This window comes from Tachypleus tridentatus, chromosome 12 (genome assembly GCF_004210375.1).
Source record: "Tachypleus tridentatus isolate NWPU-2018 chromosome 12, ASM421037v1, whole genome shotgun sequence".
NCBI classification, from domain to species: domain Eukaryota; kingdom Metazoa; phylum Arthropoda; class Merostomata; order Xiphosura; family Limulidae; genus Tachypleus; species Tachypleus tridentatus.
Window position 1 is genome coordinate 24,548,125 of NC_134836.1, and position 20,231 is coordinate 24,568,355.

A 20,231-nucleotide genomic window follows, 5' to 3' on the forward strand; every position below is an offset into this window, starting at 1 on the left:
AATTACGTGACTGGAATTCTTGGTCAAATAATCTGCTATCCTATTATGTTTCACTTGACATATTTGTAAGTTTTTAAAACGACCAGAAGAAATGTAATAGGACCTTCTATAAATCAAATTTACCTTCGTAGTCATGTTTGCTATGTGAAGGAATGTGTTAATCCACAAAGTAGTGACAAATTTATAAAAACTGGTGGATTTATAAGTATGTAAATAATCACTCGATAAAATTATTCTTCAGATTTGAATATCGATATAGGAAGTGAATGAACAGTTATTAATTAAGTACTGCAGCTCAACATTGGTTTTCATATCTTTCGTAATGAAGTAACGTTGTAATGGATTGATAATTAACTGAAACTGGGTTGATAACAGCAATCGAAAGACAGAAAGAAACAATCAAATATATTTCCTTTAGAAAAACAAGAAAATGTAATTATGTCAACACTTTAATGTGTGTGTGTGTGTGTGTGTGTGTGTAACGTTGACAAACATTATCCAAGTAGTTAAGGAAGAAACTACAAAAGCAAGAATTGCAGTACAAACAGCAAGACCAAACTTATGAGAAATGAAACCTATTTATAATAGAGAACAAAACTTAACCAAAATGCCAGGCAAACAAAAAGTCCTCAGTCTGAAACGTGGAGTATAAGGTGTGTTCTGTTTTTGGCGGTGACTGTGGTAGTGGGCCTCACCTAGTAATGGGAGATACCTTATCACTCCTAACCTCGACCCTCAAAGCCTCTCATTTAAAGAAAAATGATAAAATAATAAATTAAATAAAATTAGCGAGAACAAAACGTAGATGTTGAAGCCTACAAAATCCCTTATGTATTTCACTTTACCCATCATTCCTTGCAGAAAGTTGTGAGAAAGTGACTGTTCTCAGAAATAAAGTAAAAAAGAGAAACAAAAATTCCTACTGTTGAATAGGGGTGGTAAGAAGATCGTCTTACCTCTTGAAGATGGCGTTCCAGTTCTAATTATAGTTGTAAAAGCTCAAATTAATAACGTTACGTTAGTGGTACAGCAGACAAACTATATTAAAATAAAACAACTGCCGAATTATTTGAACTAGTATACCACCTATCCTACACTCTTAAAATCCACTCAAGACTGATTGTAATTGCTCATTTTTAAGATGCTATCTTATCTTTGTGAACACGTGTATATTCATGTATGTTAATTGACGGCAATACACGCTTGTAAATAGCGCTGACCTTGCCATAGCTAATGTTTGAAGTTATTTGTAATGACGGCCGTGCAACTCACTACTGAAACTTCTTGTTGGGCATTTCCTATCCTGTTTAGGACTTTTTTTGATATAGTCTTAAATTTTTGACAAGCTAGTATTTAGGCTAATTTCATAGTGTTCACATTTTCCCCATTAAATGCTAAAAGTTTTTTTTTTTTTTTCCCTTTTCTTATTTTCATCTTTCGAAGCTTTACTCAAATAAGTGGTTGAGTCTAACAACGCAAAATGCATATTTTTTCTTTATGTTCATTGGCCTTAAGATTTTGGCCAGCAGTGTATAAAACATTTTAATTTTTATTTCTTGTTATTTATGTTGTATATTTTTATGTTTGTTGCAACATGTTTTGATAAATTTATTTTATATCTGTTTATCAAATTTATTAAGTATTAATTTTTGTATCAATATTTTAACAATAGCAGTAAAATATTGCAGTTTGTTACAGATTATACAGAACCTAAGTTGTTGTAAATTTTTAATACTTAGAATAATATGAAGTATCAACACAAGAAAAGTGAATATATCGTAAAAGTAAAATTCTTTTTTAAAAAATATTTAAACTGATATCATTTAACAAGGATTTTAATTTCCACATTTAAATAATGTGGTCTAATTCAAAAATTAAACTGTTAACAATTTCTTATTGTACTGAGTAGATAGTTAATAAAATAATTATTTTTGGATTATTTATACTAAGTAAGTCATTAAGGTAGTAGAACTACTACCGAATATTGAAAAAAAATGAATATTATAAATACAACTTTTATTTATGGGAACAATATATATATATTTTTGTAAATGTTTACTCTCAATTTTAATTGAAAAATCCTTATATCCATTGGATAATTTTAAAAATTATTTAAAAATATAAATTTTACTTCTAAAAACGTTCTAAAACCGTTTAAATGGATAAGATTTAATGTAATTAAGTTTCAGAATATCTTCATCACATATTACATTTTGTAACAATTATATATTTAAATCCTTTTTAAAAAGTCCTCTGCTTGTACAGCAATAAGTCTGTGGATTTACAATCCCTACAATCAGGAAATACGATTTATCTTGGTCGACTCAGCAAAAAAACCAATGTGGCTTTGCTATAAGAAAACACACACAACTTTTTAAAGAATTTCATTTAACACTTTAGCTTTAATATAATTTTTATAATTTTTACATTAAAAGTAATGACATGTCATAAAATTACCTATAAATATATTACTTTGATGTTCATATACTGCTGGCCAATCTCTTAAGGCCAATGAACGTAAAGAAAAAATATCAATTTTGCGTTGTTAGACTCAACCACTTATTTGAGTAGAGCTTGAAAGATGAAAATAAGAAAAGCGAAAATAAAAATAACCTTTTTAGCATTTAATAGGGAAAATGTGAACACTATGAAATCAGCCTAAATACTAGCTCGTCAAAAGTTTAAGACCATACTCAAACGAAGCATTAATTGGTAAACACATAACGAAATTTACTCATTTGTGTTCAAATATTAGCGTTGTCAACATCTCCCACTGACATCTCTTGTGTTACATTGGGTAAAAACATGGCAAAGACTAAACCGTTGACAGAGTTTGAACGTGGCAGAACTGTCGAGCTGCAAAAGCAAGGTCTCTCTCAACGTGCCATCGCTGGTGAGATTGGGCGTAGTAAAACTGCTGTCGCAAATTTTTTAACAGACCCAGACGGACACGAAACGAGAATTTCAAGTGGCCGGCTCAAGAAAATTTCGTCGGCGTTGAGCAGGAGGATTCGACGGGTAGTCCGGCAAGACACCAGCCGATCGTCAAACCAGTTTAAGGCCTTTGCGGACCTAGAATGCAGTGGAGGAGGTTTCATCATGATCTGGGATACTTTCTCCTTCCATGGAACAATGGAGCTTCAGGTTATACAGGAGCGTCAGACAGCAGCTGGCTACATTGGCATGTTGGAGAGAGCATCCTTATTGACTGGAGGTCCTCGCTTGTATTGAAATGACTGGATCTTTCAGCAGGATAACGCTGCAATCCCCAATGCCCACAGGACAAAGGAGTTTTTTAGGGCAAACAACGTGATTTCTTTTGGACCATCCAGCGTGTTCGCCCGAACTGAACCCCATCGAAAATGCTTGGGGTGGATGACAAAGGAAGTCTATAGAAATGGACGTCAATTCCAAACAGTGCATGATCTTCGTGAAGCCATTTTGACCATTTGGAATAACATTCCAGCCAGCCTTCTGCAAATTCTTATACTGACAATGCGAAAGCAAATATTTGAAGTTATTCGCAATGACGGCCGTGCCACTCACTACTGAGACCTCTTGTTGGGCATCTCCTACCCTATTTAGGTCTTCTTTTTGGCACGGTCTTAAACTTTTGACCAGCTAGTATTTAGGCTAATTTCATAGTGTTCACATTTTCCCTATTAAATGCTAAAAAAGGTTTTTACTTTTATTTTCCCTTTTCTTATTTTCATCTTTCGAAGCTCTAATCAAATAAATGGTTTTGTCTAACAACGCAAAATGCATATTTTTTCTTTATGTTCATTTGCCTCAAGATTTTGGCCAGCAGTGTATGATGAAGTATTTAATTATTCTGCATCCAAATTGTTTAATACACACTTTTATATCACAGTGGCCCAATCAGAATTTTATATTGACAACTAATAATTTGTTTTTTTGGTGTTTTTGAATTAAGTACAAAGCTACACAATGAGCTATCTGTTCTCTGCCCACCACGGCTATCGAAACCCAGATTTTAGCGTTGTAAGTCCGCAGACATACCGCTGAGCCACTGGGAGGCATCACAACTAATAGTAGATTTCAAGGTCTTAAAAAAATATATCCTTTTTCTAGACTGGTGAATAACACTAGAAATCTATGTCATGCAATATGTTACGTTTAAAATTAATTACCAAATATGAAGTTTTGCTTTAGGCTTATATTTCTGATACTGGACAGGCTATTAATTTTTATTTACATTTCATTACATCTAAAAAGATGTTATATATTATCATATTGAAAATAAATTTGTTAATTATTTTCGCTAATGCTCGTATTTTAAGAAGATTAAGTTGATGTATATTTAAGAAAATTAATTTACACATATTAGTGCTGGAATACATAATATTATTTAGATTACTATAAACTTTTTTAAAATTCAATTCATTTTATTCTATTTATGTTATATTTTCAATTTTATCAGCAAATTAATTTAAAACTAGAAATAACACCACAACCAAAACTCTTGGATCTTAATTGACACCATTTCTACTAGAATCATGTTCTGCGTTTGCAAAAAGTTATTTTTCATGACATGATTTATAATTGTTTATGCTATTAAGAATACTAAAAATGTCGCAACATAAAAGCTTTCTGGATTTAGACATTGTACTGAAATTAGCTAAATAACAAAGTGTTACAAATACTTTTATAAGTTTACAGCGATGCTTTGACAGAAAGCATGGCATTTCTAATATTCGTCTTTTTAAAATAAAAGTGCTTAAAGTTGTTCTTACATGTTTGAGAAATAAATGCTTTTGATGAGTTTTTTCTTTTAATTATTTTTCTACGTCATTAAAACTTATTCGAATATAAAAACAAGAATAATCAGTGATGACGAGAAACCCACTTGTTGAGAAATTTATATGCAAAAACGGCTCGTTTGGGCTGAGAAAACACTTTACATAGAAGAGCGAACAACGTTTTGACCTTCTTCGGTCATCGTCAGGTTCACAAAGAAAGAGGTAACTGACCGGAAGCTGACCACATGTTTGAAAGGGGTTGTGTAACTGTGTGTCGAAATGTAGAGGGCGGTATTAGATGTTTGAATATATAATTTTATTTATTTTATTAATATAGGTATAAAGGCGTTCCTTTATATTGGTTTATTTTGGGTTTAAGTTGTTGTATAAGTAAGGCTTCTTTAATTTTGCGTTTGTTTATGTTTGTTTCTTTATTTAGTATTTGAGTGTTTTCTATGGTTATGTTGTGTTTATTTGACTTGCAGTGTTCGATACATCTACTTAACAAAGGACTCAACTTCGCAATAGCACCTAGGTACATTCCAACCATAGAAATCAAAACATGTTTAGAAGATCTAGCCAGGAGACTTGTGATACTTTCTACAGAAAACAAAAACAAAGAAACAACCAAAAACAACCAACTAAAGTAAATACAGCTCACGAATCAAAAAACCACGAAACCATATACTGCTGTATACCATATATTCCTGACATCAGCAAACAAATAACCAACATTTGGCAAAAATTAGTAACAAAATATGACATTCCAATTAATACCAAATTTATTCAAAAACCCGGCACAAAACTGAGGTCTATACTATGTAAAAACTACACTGACAAACACCACACCAACATTATTTATAAAATACAATGTGATAACTGCCACGACTTCTATATTGAGAAACAAGTAGAAAATGGAAACCAGATTCAAAGAACATAAAAGTCACCTTCACACGTTTTCGAACACTGCAAGTCAAATAAACACAACATAACCATAGAAAACACTCAAATACTAAATAAAGAAACAAACATAAACAAACGCAAAATTAAAGAAGCCTTACTTATACAACAACTTAAACCCAAAATAAACCAATATAAAGGAACGCCTTTATACCTATATTAATAAAATAAATAAAATTATATATTCAAACATCTAATACCGACCTCTACATATCGACACACAGTTACACAACCCCTTTCAAACATGTGGTCAGCTTCCGGTCAGTTACCTCTTTCTTTGTGAACCTGACGATGACCGAAGAAGGTCGAAACGTTGTTCGCTCTTCTATGTAAAAGTGTTTTCTCAGCCCAAACGAGCCGTTTTTGCATATAAATTTCTCAACAAGTGGGTTTCTCGTCATCACTGATTATTATTTCATCACGGCGACTGTACGAGAAGTGTAAGTTTTTGTGTTTTTCTCTGTGTATTTGTACTTACCTGTTACCATTATGTCTGAACTAGCATACCGTTCACCACTATTAACAGTACACGCTCACACGATCGTTAAGAAACTAAGGAATTTAAACCAACGAATTATTAATAGAAGAAATGACATTTATTTTATTCAACAATGTAGAAAAGAACAACTAGCCCCTAATTTTGTAAAGGTAAAACTTTCAAAAAATTTTAATACATACACAAACATTATCCAAAATTTACAGAAAAAACTACTGAAAGCCATGTTGAACACAAAATACAAAGAACTACATGACTTACAAAACAAAAAATGAATCTAGACCATCAACTGGCATGCTGCATTAAACCAGAGATTTACGGACTTATACAACGAAACATAAACCAAATCAATACTAAAACGACAGAGACAAAAGATCTGCCACAACAAAAAAACTAGAAAAACTAAGATGCAAACAACAGAAAAGACACCAAAACGACAAACCGTTGACTAACCTCATAATTAACAGATCCGACCGTCAATTAAACACAGACGAGAAACAACTACTTAACAAAGGACTCAACTTCGCTATAGCACCTAGGTACATTCCAACCATAGAAATCAAAACATGTTTAGAAGACCTAGCCAGGAGACTTGTGATACTTTCTACAGAGAACAAAAACAAGGAAACAACCAAAAACAACCAACAAAAAGAAGACAACTTAGATAATTTTATTGACATCCAACAGCCAAACTTCCCAGGTAAAATTACAAATTTATATTTTCCAGAAACACCTAAAATCAACATCTTAAACGATTTTTTCAAAGAATTTTCTCACAAAACTATCAACATAATTTCACGAAACAGAAAACTGAAAAACAACCTTACAAAAAGAGACATTAATTCCATTAAAAACCTAAAACAAGACAAAAACATAAAAATTCTAAAAGCAGATAAAGGTAACGCTATAGTCATAATGAACACGAATGAATACATCCAAAAAATGAATAACATCCTATCGGACACGAACAAATTTAAACCAATACACACAAATCCAACAAAGACACACGAGACGCAACTGAACAAATTACTACTACAAATGAAAAAAGCCAACACAATTTCACAAACACTTTATTCCTACCTACGTAAAACCGACTCACGCACACCGCAAATATACGGCATCCCCAAACCTCATAAACCAGATTGTCCATTACGACCAATAATGTCCACATATGAATCGTTTAATTACAACCTTGGTAAATACATAGCATGGGCATTCTCCAAATATGTAACATCAGCCAGCTCATTTATTAAAGACTCTTTTAATTTCAAGTCTAATCTAAATCAACTTAATCATAAAGCCTTAATGGCCAGTTTCGATGTTATATCCCTCTTTACAGAAGTTCCAACCACTGAAGCCTGCAAGATAGCCTTAGAACTCTATATCCGAGACCCTAACCGAACTATAGAAATTCCCAGTAACCAGTTAGCAACCCTCATAGAATTCACCACGATAAAGACAAACTTCATGTTCAACAACCAAAACTATAAACAAACAAATGGCCTAAGCATGGGCAACCCAGTATCACCAGTTCTAGCCAATATTTTTATGACACAAGTTGAAACACAAGCAATTAACACAGCATTACATCCACCATTATACTGGTACAGATATGTAGATGACACGGTTGCGGGATTCAAATCTACAGAACACATACTTAATTTTTTCAATCACATTAACTCTATACATCCCAACATCAACTTCACATGTGAACAGGAAGAAAACAAACAAATATCATTTCTTAACCTCAAAATTACAAGAACTGATACACAATTTCAAACAGAAATCCACCGAAAAATCACCCATACTGGACTATACATTCCTTGGGACTCAGCACATGAAACAAAACAAAAAATTCAACATACTAAGAAACCAAATAAACACAGCCATAAAACTATGCTCACCAGATAAAATTAACGATGAATTAGACAAAATAAAACAATACTTCACCAACATCAATAAGTTTCCTCCACAAACCGTAGAAAACATTATACGCACACACCTAGACAGAAAGCAAAATCAACCAACTAAAGTAAATACAGCTCACGAATCAAAAAACCACGAAACCATATACTGCTGTATACCATATATTCCTGACATCAGCAAACAAATAACCAACATTTGGCAAAAATTAGTAACAAAATATGACATTCCAATTAATACCAAATTTATACAAAAACCCGTCACAAAACTGAGGTCTATACTATGTAAAAACTACACTGACAAACACCACACCAACATTATTTATAAAATACAATGTGATAACTGCCACGACTTCTATATTGGAGAAACAAGTAGAAAAATGGAAACCAGATTCAAAGAACATAAAAAGTCACCTTCACACGTTTTCGAACACTGCAAGTCAAATAAACACAACATAACCATAGAAAACACTCAAATACTAAATAAAGAAACAAACATAAACAAACGCAAAATTAAAGAAGCCTTACTTATACAACAACTTAAACCCAAAATAAACCAATATAAAGGAACGCCTTTATACCTATATTAATAAAATAAATAAAATTATATATTCAAACATCTAATACCGACCTCTACATATCGACACACAGTTACACAACCCCTTTCAAACATGTGGTCAGCTTCCGGTCAGTTACCTCTTTCTTTGTGAACCTGACGATAACCGAAGAAGGTCGAAACGTTGTTCGCTCTTCTATGTAAAAGTGTTTTCTCAGCCCAAACGAGCCGTTTTTGCATATAAAAAAACAAGAATAATGCGCAGGTAATACTGCAGTGACATCATGAATATTACAAATTACAAATAAAGGTCGTTGTAGAGTATATTAACACAGCTTTTCAACACATTGCCAATAATTTCGATAATGAAAAAGAAAAATTAATTATTTGTTAATTAGCAGATCAAAAGTATTTTAAGGGTCTACTGTTACCAGAAATGAGTATTTTACTTTGATCTAAATGTTTTACTCGCACAACATATATTGATACACTAACTGATTCATCCAGTTACAGCCGCTTCGCTCTCTCTGTGTTGCAGCATTCTTGTTAACTCACCATCTAGTGCTGGGTTATATTTAAGGCATATTCTTTCGTATTTTTCATGCTTTTTATACGAGTAAAATCACTTTAACTCCTTACTGTTTTGAGACTGAAATTGACAAGTAAAATACTTTAGTATTTAATGTGTAAATAATTTTATATTAAAATCCGCCCGGCAGGAAAGAAATCGCTTAGAATCAGTGTAAGAGCTGAACAATTTTTTGCTATATTTGTTGTTGCAACTCCTTAAGGGCTTCATTTTCTTTCCTGATGAAGTAACGTTGTAATGGGTTTACAAGCAAGTGAAGTGGGTTAAGAAATGCAACCATAAGGCAGAAGAACTCAAATATATTCACCTAGAAAAAAATATGGGTCATCAGTATAATACACACATATTTTTTACTTACCAAGTATATTGTTCTAAACATCAAAACGCAAATGTAAAAAAAATAGCACCCACTTTAACTATTTATACATAAAACATTGTTTCCTTTGTATTACGCTTCATAATGGCGTTATAATACGACGGTCAACTTCATTTGTCGTTGGCAAAGAGTAGCCAAATAGTCAATGGGTGGTGTTAACTAGCTGTCTTTCCTCTAGTCAATCATTTTAAATTTAGCCTCAAGTGGCAAACAGACAGACAAAACCTTGTGATATATTGAGGATTAAGGTCGAAAATGTTAACATCAAGAGATCAAATTGATGAAACGATTTCTTCCAATATTTATATGTAAGAATAGAATATTAAAAAGTATTTTGAAGTAGCTCTTCTCATTATCAAGTTGATTTTTAGTTTTCTCTCTAAGTATGTAATTTAACTAATCCATCTCTGGATACCGATTAATTGCAAAAAACATCACACTGAATTTTACTGAAGGTAACTGAAATGACAAAGCATCAGATGAACTGAACAAAAAATATAACTCTTGATCCAGAACCTAAAAAATAACAAGGTAATATGCATTTCAAAACGCCAAATGTACTGAGTTTTTATCCTAACTATGTAGCGAAATTGCCTAAATATAAATTGCAGCAGTTAAATTGTGTAATCTGATGCATTTTATTAAATGTACATTTAATTGGAAATTTCGAATATTTTCACTGCATACGGTAAATGTAAAATGGTCTTCTGCACGCGATGCTGAGTTTTATAAGTTTGGTTTGAATTTCGCGCAAAGCTACACGAGGGTTATCTGCGCTAGCCGTTTCTAATTTACCAGTGTAAGACTAGAGGGAAGGCAGTTAGTCATCACCACCCATCGCCAACTCTTGGGCTACTCTTTTACCAACGAATAATGGTATTGACCGTACATTATAACGCCCTCACGCATGAAAGGGCGAGCATGTTTGGTGTGACGGGGATTCGAACCCGCAACCCTCAGATTACGAGTTGAGTGCCTTAATCATCTGGCCATCCCTGGACCCTTGAACAATAACGCTATAACAGGGGATGAACAGTATCTGGATTATTATCACATGTATATATATTAACTTATGACAACAGAATGTAATACCTTTTAATACTTTTAATTTTCAAAATAGTTGTTATGAAACGATAATAAAAAATTAACCCTGCAGCTACAAAATTATACGATATTATTATGGTATCAGCTGAAGAGTTATCTTAGTGTAAAATTAGCGTAATTCCTTAATTCATACCAGTAAAATACTTGTATATGTTACAGTTCAAACGATATTAAACACTAACTTGTTCCTTAAGTCTTGTAGTCGAAGATTTAACGTGAAAGACCTAACAGCAATAACAATTTAAATACCGCTTACTGAGTCAGTGAGAATGTAACCCTAACACCATTAGCTGCTGATTTGCTTGCTTCGTAGGTCAGAATGTTAATCGCAATAGAAGAGATTTTGTAAAGTTTATTTTATATATAAAATTCATGATAGAATATTAAATCATTTGTATGCATCGGTCACTACATGATTTAGCATTTGAGGGACATAAAAGTCAAATTTCATATTGCATCGACCTACATTTATTCAAGCGAAAAAAACAAATAAGCAAAATGTTGATATTATTCTCGTAAATAATTTATTGTGTTAACTGGGAAAATAATAATACTAATTAATGTTCAGAAAAAGTGTGTAAGCTGCTATTAATTACTGTACTTGAAAGTAATAACCTTATATTGCAGTTATAATAAATTATATTACGTTGTTTCGAAACCATGAAATAATACTGCCAGGGCCAATCAGAGATGTGGCAAGGCATTACACTTGACTGGGACATCAAACTCAGAGACGGCCTCAAATTAAGCACTTGTTAAAATGTTTTACCTATGTTAATTTTTGCGACTTGTTGTTTTTACATGCCGCCTTTCAAGTCATATTTTACATTATTATTGGTTTAATGGTAGTTTTATTTTGGCCCCGCATTGGTTCAGCGGCATGTATGCGGAATTACAACGCTAAAAACCGAGTTTCAATACCCGTGATGGGCATAGCCCAGATAGCATGTTGTGTAGCTTTGTGCTTAAATCAAAAACAACAACAGCTTTATTTTGTTTCAATGTGTTGTAATTTGTCATTTTTATTATGGCCAAGGGTTTCAAAAGCTTGAAGTGGCCTTCGCTTCTTTTGACCACCCTAAGAGAGCCTGAGTACTGCTAATAATACAACTTATTAATAAGCTGAAGTTCTAGTTTCTGAAAATTGTTCTATACATGTCAACTGAGTTTTGGATTTTAGTGCAATTTTTTGACATTTTTAAACTTCAACAAAATGTGATTTACTTACGTAAACAGCATCTTTTTCTGATCTGGATTCCCAAATAAATAGAGGAAACTGTAAAAGGATGAACAAAGCCGAGTTTGTGCTTAATATTCCGAGCATGCGGAAGAAATGAGAAGCGGGGTACCTGAAAGATCAAAATCGGATGGAAATTCAAGGTGTAACTGATGTTTTCCCAAACAACAATATCAACCACAAGAAAAGCAGATGTTCCAAGGTGGTTTTAATAATCAATTACAAACTGTATGACTCTTTAGTTTATTTAGAAGTACTCGCGTGTGTGTAGGGGGCGTGCATCTATCTGCATATGAGGCTAAGAAAATTACAATTTTACGTTGAAAAGTCTAATTTCTTAGTTATCCTAACCACATATTTCGAAATATTTTCCTTAGCTACAATACATACTAGATATTCATATGCTACTATTGTTTTTTATATTTCGATTTTTAACCTCAGATCACAAGCGTGTAATAAGCGTTAAATTATTATGGATTTTTTTTTATATCTGTATGTTTTCAGCAATAAACATTTATTTACCTAAACATAAATATTTACCTAATGTGTAAGAAGGCTGTTCCTACCGCTATCAAGAGAGAACGAAGGATAGTAATGATTCCAATAGAAGCATAGACTGCTATCCAGGAATTGAATAATTTTAACACTTGCACGGCAGCTTGGATGAGAGTTGTAATTAACATTGGCCAGAAGCCAGCCTTTATCATCAAGAGTTTCTTTGTCTCTGGATCTTTTTCTAAACATGCACATCATAAAACATAAACTACATTTTTGAATTAAACCAACAGATTCACTTAGAAGTAAATTCAAATGAACTGTATTGTAAATTATCGTAATCCCATAACTGTTTGCTTATTATTATTACTCCATATTAAAGTTTAATCAGTTCAGCTAGCAAAGCAGTATACAAGTCGATGAGATCCTTGGTGACGAGAAACCCACTTGAAATATATACTAATATTACTAAAAGTGTTAATACCCATATCAGCTGTTCTGAAATACAAGTCGATGGGATACACTGAAAAATAGTAAGAAATACTTTTGTAATGATTTCTTATGTGAAACAACGTAGAAATTGGTGTGGAAAAACAGATTCCTTTCTTACTTAATGAAACATTAAATAAAAACCAATTTTTAAAATTTTGCAAAATATGCACACATCACACTTTCTTAGTTAAGAGCTAATGTCTAGCTATCTGAGTGCCCATCTTGCAGATATTAGTTTGTATCATAGCTGCTTGTATTTTATATCATGTATTGGTTTTAGAACTAATGAATTTCCTACCCCGCACCAGTGATTCAGCAAAAAGTCTGAGGTTTCAATACTCGCATTTCGTAGAACATCCAGAAAGGCTATTATGTATCTTTATCATTGTCTCTCACAAGGAACATACAATATTCCTTATGTTCACAAACAAATGAATTTAGAACCATTAAAGGACACGTTTTGTTTAATGTGCAGCTATATAGTGGAATAAGAAAGTAGTTTGAAGTACGTGGTTCATTACAGTTTCACATTTTCAAGGTGATCTCGTCTTAATAATTACAGCAGTCATTAGTTTCACTACTTAGTTTTCCAAACTTATATATTTACATTAAACTGATATTTTATTTTTAAAAAGTTTTTTATAGATAATGAACTTAGAAACATACCTTTGGAAGCAGAACTAAGACAAATATCCATAAAACTACCGGATATTGGGGCCAAAACTAAAGCAGCTATCTGTGTCAATCCGTAAACTGTAGTGACGTGGCTAACTAGGAAAGGGACAATATTTATTTAAACTTAAAACAATGCTTCCACCATCTAATTCAAAACTCAAAAAATATTTAAAAGTACAAAAATAATCCAATTAAAACTATTTCAGACAGTAACACTTTTGAATAGATGGTACTGTTCTGAATGCTCATAAATTCGATGATTGGAATGGATATTTTTTATATATTTTATCATAAGGAACATACACTTTTCCTTACGTTCACAAAAATTGTAAATTGAGTTTTGAAATTTTTATTTCGTAATTCTAGCTTAGAATGTTTTATATATATTACCAACTTTTTGATTTTGGTAAAATCTTTGATGTAATTTCATCACAATACTTGCTTGTTGCATTAATCATGATTGTAGCCGAGGGCCAAACAACTAACAGTAGATATATCTTTTACCATTATTTGTAGTAAAGCTTGAAACAACACCTCTGCAGACATTATTAAACGTTATCTAAATCATTAAATATGCTAATCCATGTACACACAATTACAGAATTAAAGGACTATATATAATTTTGTTATTAGATGGGGAAAGTATTGTAATAACTACTTCCGCTCAATTTTATACAGTTAACTATTCGTACATATTTATAATTTTTATATTTCTTTAACAGACATTCAATAATGTTAAACATCACCAAAAGGTACAAGTGTGATTAAAGGCACAATTTCTATTTCTATAACTAACAAAAGTCATTTAATCAAAAATTATGTGGGTAGCCTCTTATGAATACTGAAGCACCTTGAATATTTTTAATCAAAACATTTCAAATATATCAGATAAAACAATATCCCATTTAAACAACAAGGATAAAGGTAGAATATAATTTTTCCCACCATCTTGATAAGCCCATTAGTACACACACAACAAGAATGTGTTTTCACCTGACATGGTTTTATACAACATAAAAAAATCTGGTTATAAAGATATACTGTTAGATGAATATTTTAAAATTGAGATTACGACTTTGCCAGAGGTGGGTGTAGAATATTAGTCTTGATAGATTGAAAACTCGCCAGTTACAGGAATAAACGATAATGATAGCCTTTGCTGTGCTAAGGTTATATTATTAGCTTTAGCGTTGCTTATGAAGCATTCAAAATATAATTACATTGGTATTCAGTGAGAGCTGCTTCGTATATGCATGGCTAAGGACCTATGTAGTTCTTCTGGTGTTCCAGAAGAACATGGTGGATTAGAAGAAATTCCAAACTTTAAACATTATCTAAGTCTTCAAATATGTGTGGTCTCTTCTGATAATTTTAATTCCGTAATATATAAAGTTTCTTTATGTCCTAAAACGATTTTCCTCTGGTTTCATAATAACCATTCTGATGTTATCTTCTTGATAAAACATATCCTTGGATTAAGTTTTACGATAGAGGTTACAACAAGAGATTTGAACGTTTAAAGAAACATCATTGTATAGGGCCAGCATGGCCAGGTGGTTAAAGCACTCGATTCGTAATTTGAGAGTCGCAGGTTCAAATCCCCGTCACACCAAACATGTTCGCCCCTTTAGCTATGGGGGCGTTATAAAGTGACAGTCAATCCCACTATTCGTTCGTAAAAGAGTAGCCCAAAAGTTGGCAGTGGTTGGTAATGACAAGCTGCCTTATCTCTAGTTTTACACTGCTAAATTAGGGACGACTAGCGCAGATAGCCCTTGAGTAGCCTTGCGCGAAATTCAAAACAAACTAATCATCGTGCAAGTTGTTATAACATTAGTTATAATAATGAATGTTTAAAATGTTAACACAGTTTGTGATGATTGTGAGAGGTTTTATAAATAAGTAAACTGTAACAACAGATTTAAGAAAATAGTGGAAAACATATGATATCGTTATGCACAACTTTTTTTCAGTGTAAAGTTGTTTTGTAATCATTGACAGGATAAAAATGTTCCCCAGGTTTTCCTCTATGTAGTGAAATAAGATATGTAGAATATAAAACGTTTCTTTTACCGTCTAAGCATTTCTGCTTTTTTCGGATTAAAGACATCAAAAAATCTTCCCAGAAGTATATATATTAAATTTTCAGACCAACCAAGAAACAGGAACTCACGAAATGAATGACTATAGTCCACGATACCGCTTTAAAAGGTTACAGCTCATGTAATAAGATTTGTAAATTTTTATTTTCCAAGGTGCATAAGAGTTATACTTCTATAGTTCATACCATGAGAAGATTTAAAGGGCATTTTATTTTAAATTATCTAATTGATAATTTATTAAGGTATGAAGCCAGACATTATTTTAATTTTAAATTATACATTATAGTTATTATTTTTATTTCTTCTTTTGTTATTGTTGGTCATATGTCGACGTACTATTTACTTCTGACATGGACACTTTCAAGTACACAACTTCTGTATGCATGGCTGTATACAAGAAGTACCTTAATTCCATAAAGATCTTATACCTAAAAACGAATAATTTTCAACCCAAAACTATAGATAAGTAGGTATCCAATGGTTATATTACACATAGAGCTCTAAGTGGGTCGAGATACAGCATGTTTCAACAGAGGTGAGAAATAGATCTTGAATCATAAAGGAAATGGTTTATATAAGGAGCACAATAACACATATGAAGTTTACGTGTGCTACCACTATGAGTATAATATAGTACTGTGCAAAAGAGTGAGAACAAGTCAAAAATTAGATTTCAAGCTACTTTCAAAGAACAATACAAGGTAAATTATCAGGTCGTCCCTTAAGTAATGTCCGATTTTAGGGTCAGAAAAAGATAAAGGATTTCAAACGTTTTTAACATTAATTAATCAATAATGTATTTTCCATTATTATTAATTACTTCCTGGCAATGATTCACAAGCTTCTGAATGCCACTTCTATAAAATTATTGGGGTTTGAAGGAAAAGAATATATAGAGGGTAGTTGTGACATTTTCATGAGTTCCAAGCTCTTTTCCACCAAGATAGTTCTGCAAACTTCGGAATAGATGATGATCAGATGGCACAAGGTCTGAAGAATAAGGAGGATGTGGAAGTTTTCCCAGTCTAGCTCTTCAATCCTTGCAAATGTGACCCTTGCTTGTATGAAGCCGTGCATTATCCTGGTATAATACAACACTTTTACGACTGATCAGAGCAGTCCTCTTTTCTTTCAGTGCAACATTCAAGCGCCCTGTTGACAATAGAAGTCTGATTTAATCACTGCATTAAGTGGCAGCAACTCAAAGTGGATCACATCAGCAATATCCCACCAACCGCTTAACAAGATTTTCCTGGAGTGGAGGTCCATTTTGGGCTGTGCTTTAGCCAGTTTATCTGCATTGAGCCATTGTCTGCGGTGCTTATCACTTTTACAATATATGTCCATTTTTCATCTCCAGTCACTAACCTGTTCAAAAAAGGTGAGTTACGTTCACGAGAGTGCAGAGAAATACAAATGTCTACTCTTGCTCCAAGGTTGGCTTCTGTCACATCGTGGGAACCCATTTTCCAAGTTTTGATACCTTTTCAAGCTGTTGCAGATAACGGTGAACTGTTAAATGGGTTGAATTAAGCTTCTATGGTAGTTCTTCAACTGTTAAAGCACAATTTTCATTAAGTGCAGCCAGCAGCAAGTCATCGTTAAACTTAACAGGACCACCTGAACGTGGCGCATCATTTAAGCTGTGATCACTTGATCTGAACTTCTGAAACCACCTTCGACATTTTCTTTCACTGAGAGAATCCACACCATAAACACCTTGAATGTTTCGTGTAGTTTCTGCTGCACTATTGCCTTTTTTAAACTCATAAAGTTATATGCCCAATGTGCTCCTCAGACACATTCATCTTCATAATGGTTTATTTGATTAATGATCTGAAAAAGTGAATTGGGTTACTTTCTTTTATTTGTCTGAATATTCTTATACACATCCTACTACATATTTTAGTCATTAAGGCCTTCTATAAAAACAGAAATGATGATGCACTTTCTGGATTAAATTTTCGGATATTCCTTACTGGATGGCCTGATACAATTGAAATATCCACATTTTATTAATATTCATATTTAGTAGAAAATAAAAACTCAGTGGAAGTATTTGAATTCATCAAACAGTTAATATTTTGCTTTAACAACTGCAGACAGTCTTTCAGATATTGTTGTAAAATATTTCATGAAAGTGTACTTTGGTCTTTTACTCAAAATGTCTTTAATACACTCCCATAAAGTTCTTTGGAAGTAATTTTGGTTTGTCAAGTTTTTAATTTGTTAAATTTCAGATTAACTCAATTTCACTTAGTTTGGGGAGATGTAAGGGCAACTGCATCTCATGAATGGCTCCAACAACTTCTTTCTTAAATAAGTAATTTCTGCAAAGACTGGATAAATGTTTGAGGTCATTATCTTCTTGATGATACATGTTCGTTTATCTCGTGCTTGACATCAGTGGCAATCTTCCTCGTGTCCTGAAGGTTACATAAACAAAGATACTTGACATCAGTATCATTGAGTTTAAGGGTTCAGCCTCGTTCTTTCCTATTTTCAAATTCACCTTTCTCAGTTTCACAATCTAGGGTGTACTAGACAGTGTTTGGGGAATGTTTTAAGCCTGTAGTAATTTGTTGGAGAGTCCAACTAACATCACGTAAAGTTTTTATGCAAACTCTCCGCTCTTCAGGCAAATATCTATGTTTTTGTGTCGTGACATAACAACAAAACTTAATATATAGATTAAACACTGCTTTATCGAGGTTTATTTGTGGAGTGCTATTAAACTGATTTCTTCTAGCATATACCTGAAATATACGCTACTACCTTGCTGACTGATAATTAAGACATTTTATGGGGCACCATAACGGTCATTTCAGATCCTACGTTGGATCAGTGTACAAGTATATGGGAATTCTAAAGAATGATAAGTATTCTCACCCTGGCTCATTTAGTTAGCAACATTATCATAGTCTTAAAATTTACATTCTGTAATGGTATGAAAGAATTAGCCCCATAAAATTGCAAGAATGACAAAATATTCTCTTGTCCTAACACTTTTGCACAGTACTGTAAACATTATAACTCTGATATATGGAATGTTGTTCTATATATTTTAAAATACACTTCAAAGAGACAACAGAAACTTGAAGCTCTGTGATATAAAGTCACTTCAGTATGATTTAACGAAAATGAAATTAATCAATCAGAGTTGAACAAATTTTTAAAGACCACATAGTAGTTCCGAGCTTGGATGCACAGGATGCTTTCAACTGATAGAGTCAATGCAGCAGGTCTTTGTATGATGTACAGGAGGAAGAACATATTAAGTACATCATCATATCTGTGGATGAACAATTACTGTGATGATCCAGAAGGACATCTTACCAAGTTTTACAAATTTATAAACTATCAGTCTGACGTGGCCTGGTGGGTAAGGTGCCTAACTTATAATATGTGGATGCAAATCCCCATTACCCCAATTATCCACCTGTTAGCTGTGGGGGTGTTTAATGTGATGGTCAATCTCACTATTCATTTATTTTAGTTGATTCATAATGACAATTAGAGTCAAACAGCTTCAAGATTTGCTTCAGGCACCACCTTAGGCAATACATAAACAGATTAAAGAAATAACTGCCAGAGCTAAAATTATTTTGTCTTGCTTATTTGTGTATGCACTTTAAACATTTAAAAAAAAGAAAGCTGTAATTCTATTAAACGAAGTATATTTCAGTGGTGATCTAATGTAGAATGATCAAGGAGAATTAGTGATTAGTGGAAAGTATATTCCCAACAATAACATAATTCACCTGATCAACAATATACTATGAGAACAATAGAATGTTAAACCTATCAAACAGAGAGAGAATTTGCAGAGAGATTATCAAATATCAATATTAACACAGGAAATGGTTGGAAATGTGGACAAACGAATGAATATGATGCGTGGCACGCGTGTTAAAGACATAAACATTTTGTATCTAAATGTAATCATTTGTAATAAAGTGCTATTATATTATTTATTCACTCGTTTCTTGACTGTTGCCATGGGCCAATGTCAACTTCTTAAGATTAGTTTTATTAGTCCTCTAAAGATTAATATCATTTATGTAAAGGTCAAATTAATACTATTGTTAGAGTAACTGATGGTAGTAAATAAAATAAAATATAAGTTAGTGAGATGTAGAAAGTATAATGTGGATCAAATAATATCTATCAAAATCATATACTTATTGTTACTTATGATGGAGTACAGTCTTTATATATATCTGTGAAAGAGCTAGGTAAATCCATCATTCTAGAACATATCAAAGACTGGTTAAGTCATCAAGATTATACACTCTTTACAAACCATTAAATATGAATTCAAATGCGTTTACATAGTGCCTTATCCAACACTATGTATGTTCTCACTTATAAAGAATTTCGGTCCATTTTAAAGATTGATTAATCTATAAACATCATATTTTATATTTAAAAAGTTATGAACACTATAAGAGTTTACTTGATACTCTC

At 32.5% G+C, this 20,231-nt stretch overlaps 1 protein-coding gene across 3 annotated transcripts in view; it reads right to left on the bottom strand.

Annotated features, from left to right (window-relative positions):
* Positions 1 to 2,145: 2,145 nt before the first annotated feature.
* Positions 2,146 to 20,231, bottom strand: part of LOC143235237 (equilibrative nucleobase transporter 1-like) — a 78,988-nt gene continuing 60,902 nt past the window's right edge. For 2 of the 3 annotated variants that reach the window (XM_076473200.1, XM_076473199.1), the window contains 4 exons: positions 13,654 to 13,758; positions 12,541 to 12,736; positions 11,992 to 12,112; positions 6,611 to 9,590 (listed from right to left, as the gene is read on the bottom strand). In XM_076473200.1, the coding sequence (XP_076329315.1) occupies positions 9,459 to 9,590; positions 11,992 to 12,112; positions 12,541 to 12,736; positions 13,654 to 13,758 (554 nt within the window). In that variant the 3' untranslated portion in view covers positions 6,611 to 9,458. Of the gene's footprint in view, positions 2,351 to 6,610; positions 9,591 to 11,991; positions 12,113 to 12,540; positions 12,737 to 13,653; positions 13,759 to 20,231 lie in introns of those variants that run through there. The other variant, XM_076473202.1, reaches the window with a different exon arrangement.